General features: G+C 43.0%; 1 protein-coding gene across 1 annotated transcript in view; it reads right to left on the reverse strand.

The window, feature by feature from the left end:
* Positions 1–1008: 1008 nt before the first annotated feature.
* The window catches only part of CSUI_009841 (cell division protein cdc48), a 6723-nt gene continuing 310 nt past the window's right edge, over positions 1009–7421 (reverse strand). The window contains exons 2-5 of the mRNA XM_068069950.1: positions 7015–7133; positions 5352–6285; positions 2881–3460; positions 1009–2197 (exon numbers count right to left, since the gene is read on the reverse strand). Coding sequence (XP_067918074.1) covers positions 1807–2197; positions 2881–3460; positions 5352–6285; positions 7015–7133 — 2024 coding nt within the window. The 3' untranslated portion in view covers positions 1009–1806. The remainder of the gene's footprint in view (positions 2198–2880; positions 3461–5351; positions 6286–7014; positions 7134–7421) is intronic.

Here is a 7421-nt window from a genome sequence, read left to right on the forward strand (position 1 = left end):
ACTAAGGATAGATAGATAGATGGTCTTCCGATAAAGGGGAGAATTCCCTAGAAGCATTGAGGTGACGGCGTGTCACTCTCAAGTCTCCACCGCCTTCAACCCCATATTCTAGCTCGAGACTACAATCTCCATATAGATATAAAACATACCCGCATGGAGACAAGTGCAAATCTTTCTCTCCTTAAAACATATTCACATTCGTACATACATTCATCGCAGAACGCTGTAGTGTAAGGGAGCGAAGGATCAGCTCGTGTAAGATGGACTCTGCGGATAGAAGACGAAGAGGCTTAGGAAGTATTTATAGCCTGCATGCAGGCACCTTTGGTGTGGATTAGCGTATTGGATTTCTCTCTCTCTCTCCTCTAAGATTTCTACTTTCTCCAGCTAGTTACTTCATTGGAGGGATGTTCTGCGGTTCTATCTGTCTTTCTGTAGTCAAGCTCCCTCTGTCTCTCTTACAGGCATCGAGGAGAGTTTCATTTATTTGCGTGTATCGCCACTCCCTTCGTTTTCCGGTCTCGTATTAGTTAAGATTTCTTCATTCTTCCTTTCAGCTACTGTAAACACCTCTTCTATCTTTCTCAAACGCTCTTTAGACGTATGTATGTATATCACTGTTTGTCTTAGGGTAGTCACTTACCTGTGCGATATGTCGTGTAGCCTTCTCTACGTACAGGCATATCTTCATGTCTTCTCTGCACATATGTACATCGCCGCTCTTTCTCTCTATATAGGTATATGTAGATCTTTTTCATATAATGTTCTAAGGTGGAGTTGCAGATGTAAATATGTAGAGAGCGAGAGAGAGTGTGTCAAAGCGTGATAAGAAAAGTACCTAGCATCTTTCTACCTCTACCTCAAGGCGTTCCTTAAGCTACCTGACAGTGCAACACCCTAGGATGCAGTGTATGTACATACACTTGGTCGAAATAAAGGTCCTAACACGATCTAAACTTGGAGTGAGAGAAACGCACGTTGTTTCGACTTTCTATCTCAACCATCTTCGAAACCTCAAAGCCTCCTTCTTAGCAGGCAGGTTAGTCAAGTGCGTCTTCTCTAAAGAAAAAACGAAAGATTCGACAGAAATAACTTCACAAAACAGACAAGAACAACTTTACGCATAATAATCTCTCCTCAATTATCACTCTCTCTGTCCAGCAGATCCACTTATGATTCTTGACCGTATTTAATGTATTGTCTGCATGTATATAGAGAGGGAACGCAGGGTGTATATCTATGTAGATCAAGCATTGTTATGATACGGCCTCGTTCCCCCTATGATGGTAGCGACCTCGTTCTTGAGTTCAAAGAAAGGAAAGGAATAGACAATTCATGAGTGTGGATTCGAGAAAATAAGTACATTTCTAAGCTTTCATGGACTAATGATGTATGGTACTACACAAAGGCGGAAAGCAAGGTGAATGCGGAAAGAAAAGTTCAACAAATGCAGGAATAATGCCGGACGACACTCTGGATTCTTTCGGATGTACATACACCCCAATCAGGTGTATATACACCTTACCTCCCTTCAGGTGTACATACACCCCAGCTCACACCCCAGCTCCTTTAGAATGTGCGCGACAACTCAGTCCTTTTCTGGTAAGATAGGCGGTCGAACTTGAAAGCCTCCTGCCTTTTCTCGGAAGGCATGCTTCTCGACATGTACGATGAGCCGAGCACTGTGACCCACGCATGATGTACACGTGTGCGTATGCCCTTACAGACGGGGGTATATATCTATTTTTTCATTGTTAAACAGCACAAATGAGCTAGTTGCTGGTCTTCATTGAAATAGTTTCCCCGTCACTTCTCTTTTCCTTCCACAAGTTTCGCTCGGTAGTCCTCGTAAAATTCCACTTGTTCCGCAGTGACAGAAGGAGAAATTCTCTTAGCGGCTTCAATTAGATGTTTCTGCTTGACATGCATGCATCGCCTTCTTCTCCCACCGTAGAACACCGATGCTACTAGCTGTGGGATTTCCGGACGGGAGTGCTTATCCTCTTTTTGTCTCTCATTGTCTTCTGTCTCTTCTCTCTTTTTCTCCCCTGCAACTTCAAGTTCTCCGTTCTTTTTAAACCTCTGTATCGCGCCACATCTCCCTTCTCTCCAGGCGCTTAGGAATGCCTCTCTCTCTTCTTGAATCATCAGAAGTGTCGATTCGCGTAAAAGCGCATCTAAGTCAGCTCCACTGAATCTTGTAGCAAACAGAAAGAAAGACACAAGAGATAAAGAACATATGAAGCAGAAAGTCTCTTTCGATAGGAGTGTCCGTCTCTCAGGATAAAATTGTCTGATCTACCTATCATCCTATCTATCGTATCTCCCACACATGATATCTATCTGTGTATAAACGTGCTTAGGGTTTAGATGGAATTTAGACAACTTGCTTCACATCCCTACAGCAAAAGACTTTCATAGCGTCCCTCCACCTGAACCCCTCAAGATCATCGTCACCAAAGATACAAAAAAGCAGAGAACAGAGACAATATATATATATATATATGTACATATATGTGTATACATATGAGCATGTACACATATACGGATGTATGCCTCGGACAGCCGAGGAAGAAAGCTTCCTCTTCGACATAAAAGCGATACTGGATTTGTATATACATAAAGACATATACGCCCTGAGAGAGTAGATCCGTGGAAGCTTCGATGCCGACAAATGAAGAATGCGCGAGAATTCGAATTTCTTCGTGTGATGGCACGAATGATAAGAATAGCCGCTGAGCTGCCCTCTCTACTCGCTACTGGAAAGAGAGAACCCATCATGGTACGCACTTTCCGTCCTTCCTTGCAACTCGATATCTATCCATCATGAGGGATCTATCTCTATCTCTCACTCTTCTTTTGCTTTTCTTCCGTTCCTACCTTTCTGTCATGGAAGCGATCATATCAAAGTCAAGAGGGTTTTCCTCGCCTTCACTTTCTTCTTCTTCTTCCTCCTCTTTCGCGTCTTCACTTTTATCTTCTTCCTTTCGCTTCTTCTTTTGTGTCTTGTTAAGATCTAGATCACTTAATTCTCGAGGATTCTCATCTTCCTGCTCGAGTCGATGTTTCTCTCTTTCTTCTTTCTGTTCTCTTCTCAATCTCTTCCATCCTTTCCGTAGAATCTCAGCTCTTTCATTGTGATCCGGGAGGTGTACATACACTCGAACTTCAAGACGTCCAGGTCGTAATAGAGCTGGGTCAATCATATCGGGGCGGTTGGTCGCAGCAACAAGATAAACTTTCCCTCGATCATTCATCCCATCTAATTCTGTTAAAAGTTGAGCTATCATTCTTTCTTCTACTTTGTTATGACTACTATCTCCTTTCAAACCCCGGCTTCCGCATAGAGCATCGATTTCGTCAAAGAAGATCAAGGAAGGAGAGAAGAAAGAAGCCCGGCTAAACAATCGACGCAAAGAAGCCTCACTATCTCCTACAAACTTCGATAATAGCTCAGGGCCTACAGACACATGCATGCGCACATACAGACATCCACAGATCAATAGACAGGGATAACAAGAAGGGTCCATCCCAAGGAAGGCAAACAAGATCAAGAATGAAAAGGACGATTGAATGAAAGGCTACAAGTCATTCGTCAAGATAGAACGTCGCTTCTCTCTCGTCTTCTCGGCAGTGTGTGAATGAAGAGGAATGCATGAACAAGGTTTCATAGATCATCTTGAAGAGTAGGTAGAATATCGAAATCGTGCTCTATATAGAGGAATCTCTTTCTCGCTGTCTTGTCTTCTTCCTCTTCTTCCCATACCTCTCATGAAAGTGCTCGATTTCTTCAAAACTGGAGAGACAGTACGATACGCGTTGATCCCTGTGTCTGCTTTAACTTGAAGATCGAAGGAGAAGTCCTCCTACGCACGCTGTTACGCTTCTCATGAGAATCCTCTACTCTCCTCTCTATCAGGAGGCTCTCTCCTTCTGCTTCTTCTCCCACGGGAGGTACATACATACATAGATATACATAGAGGCCCCACTCGCACATACACTCTCCCGTCCTTCTCATTTCCTTTCTATCTCAAGAGGGACAGACGGGAATGAAACTGAAGAAAGACTTCCCTTCTCCCAAGTCTCACTGCCTATCACGGAGAAGCAGAAGAAGACGGAGAAGATATTCTCTCTTCTCTGTCTCTTTTTGAAGCTCTTCACTTCTGCTTTTTCTTCTTCTTCTGACTCTCCGCTTCCTTCCTTCCTTCTTACTTACCCTTAACAGAGAGGAAATTCGCTTGGCATGCGTTGGCTAGCGCTTTGGCTAGGAACGTCTTTCCACACCCCGGGGGTCCATAGAGTAAAATTCCCGTAGGTTTGCGAATCTGAATTAATACGGTTTGTCACCGAAGAGCAAACACATCATACACGTCGATCTACAGAGAAGAGACAGAGAGAGAGACAGAAAGATACATATATGTATAGAGATCTATATCTACATACACCCCCGAGCGTACTGGGCCTTCTCTTTTCCATTCATATGTATGCCTGGTACTCTATACTCTTCTCCATTATCGGAGAAAGAAAGAGTCGCGCTCTCAGCTTTCTACAAGACAGAAAAGCTAGCTCAACTGCCTGATCCCAGATATGAAGAATGGCGGAAGAGGAGAAGACAAAGAAGAAGAAGAAGAATCTGCTATAGAGAGAGATGAAGCATGGTAAGTGGAGAGAAGTGAGACAGTACCAAAGAAGTCACGTTTTCCCTATCATTCAGGATCGAAGATTGAAAGAATAAGAAGAAAAAGAACATGCAGAAAGAGATCAAAAGAGATTCATCAGCATGTAGTAAAGAAGGTGTGGATGTAGATCGAAGAGGCAACACCCGAGTCCTCTAAAGAAGCGAAACAGAAAGGGTCGAATCGATTCTCATGTCCTTTGAATCGATACGGAATACATACAGTAGAAGCTAAGGAACATCGACGTCGTAAAAGGAAAGTAGAGCTTGCTTTCAACACGAAAAGACATAGAAAACGCGTCTATTTCAAGTACACATAGAACCTGTGTATATACACCCCAGGTATGTACATATATATAAGTATATATATGTATACATGTATAGACACATACACACAGGTATATATATCGCTCAGTTCGCCGTGACGCTGACGTGACTCTGTATGGATATTCATGCATATAATACGTACATGTATAAATAGACACATAGGAGACATTCATAAACATCCATACACTGGTATATATGACAGACACTTATCTTCGTGGTTAGGTGTATAGACAGACATTTACACTAAACATAGATAGATAGACAGATAGGTAGGGAGGTAGACTGAAGACAGATTAAAGACAGACAGACAGAGAGATAGTAGGTACCTCCCCTCCCTGTTTGCTTACACCTAGGCCTTCATAGAAGTCAGGAAAATTGAGAGGAAAGAGAATCCGTTCTTCAATTTCTTTCTTTGCATGCACTAAACCTCCGACCTCTTCCCATCGAATATTCGGTCGGGGTAGGAAAGATCCAGTTTTCTTGTAAGTAGGCATGAAGGTTCTTAGAGCATGTTCGAAATCTTCTTTCACAAGAGAGAAAGATAAAGAGAGAGAAGGCCGTCTTATAGACGAAGAGGAGATGGATGTTTGCTTTTCTGTAGAGCGTTCCTCTTCAAGTGTCTGGAGCTTTCTATCTTTCTTACAGTCACCGCTTGTCTCAGGGGCATTAACGCCATAATTATTCTTTTCTTCTTCTTCCACTTCCATTGCATCTTCATCTTTCCTCTCGTCAACCATACCGAGTGTCTGTGGCGGTGTATGTACACTCCAAGAGTTGTTGCCGCGTTGAATATGAGAAAGAAGCAAGTCGAAAGAAGAGAAAGGAGTGAAATGTGAAGAAGACGTTTTCCATCTTTCTTTTGCTTCTTTTTCTTGTTTCACGATTGCGAGAGCCTTCCGATCTTCTTCCTTCTCTCTCTTCTTTGCTACTCGAGCGGAGGGAGAAGAACCTTGTTGCTCGCCACGATGACTCGATGCAACTGCATCGAGGTCTTCTTCACTAAGTTCCATACCCTTTTCTCTCTCTGTGTCTTGACAAAGGCGGCTTTCTTTCGGAGATCTTCGCCTTCTCTCTTCTAAAGATAGAACCTCTGTAGAAGAAGAAGAAGGTGTTGCGTGTTTCATGGAATTGGGTATGTAGACTCTCCTAGTCAAGGCATGATAAATCGATTCCTTTACTAGACTATGAAGGTCAGCTGCAACATACCCCACGCATCGATCCGCGAGAACATCGATGTCCACACAGCTGGAAATCCTCAGAGAGGGAGACCGAAGAAGAAGAGCCTGTCAAAGACAGAAGAAGAAGAAGAAAAGAGAGGAAACAAGGAGAAGAGAAAGAAGCAGTTGGAAGCACGAAAGAGAGAGAAGGAGGAGAACACGTGAGAACATCGTCCAAGATAGAGAAGATAGGAATAAGAAAAGAGAACAAATCTGGACGGCATGCATTATAGATATGATCCCTACACGCCACTCCTGTCTGTCTGTATATACCCCCCAACAGATGAAAGACAGCGAGAAGGTCAACAACAAGAAGACGCATATACATCCACATATATATATCTATATATATCTATATATATATATCTATATATGTGAAGCCTTGTTAGGCAGAGTTGTAAAGAGATTTCTTGGACAGAAATGCAAAACGGTCACGAGACAAATTCCAATCCGCAGAAAAAGGCCTATAGAGCACTCCGTTGATCCTAGACATCCATACAGACATCTCCATACACGTGCCTCCTTCCCATAACGTCCTTTCTTCTCTCCACTGTAAGGACAACCTCGCGTTTCTATCCATTCACGGCAAAGAGAAAATAAACCAAAGCTCCTCTCTCGTCTTGTTCTCCCTCACGGGGATGAAAGACAACTATACACATGTCTGTCTATCTATACATATACATGTAGATACATACAGATATACATATATATACATATATAACCTCCACGGGTGCATGCATGCAGTCTGTTATGGCTGCTATTGGAGAGTTGTCAGGAGTGTGATGTGAAAGATACCTGAAGAATATCGCGACGTTCAGAAGCCCCAGGAAGGGGAAGTCGAATCTCTGTATCGAATCTCCCACTACGACGAAGATTTCCATCGAGACAGTCGAGATGTGTGCATGTAGCTAGCACTGAAGAGCAAAGAGAGAAGGAAAGATACAGGGAATGGATGGATAGATCGATCAAAAGCATGAAGACAAGCGCACGGCGTAGACTTGAAGAAGTGGAGAGAACAGAATGCACGTGGGTACGTGGGAGTATATAGACCTATAGAGATATACATATACAGAGAGAAATATGTGTAGCGGCACAAGGCTGGGTGAAGCACTACGGGGACTTGGGGGAATATATGCATGGACGTGTGTAAGCGGGTCAGTAGATAGATAGATAGAAGATAGATAGATGGATAGAAGATAGAT

Source organism: Cystoisospora suis, assembly GCF_002600585.1.
Source record: "Cystoisospora suis strain Wien I chromosome Unknown contig_6157, whole genome shotgun sequence".
In the NCBI taxonomy this organism is placed as follows: Eukaryota; Apicomplexa; class Conoidasida; order Eucoccidiorida; family Sarcocystidae; genus Cystoisospora; species Cystoisospora suis.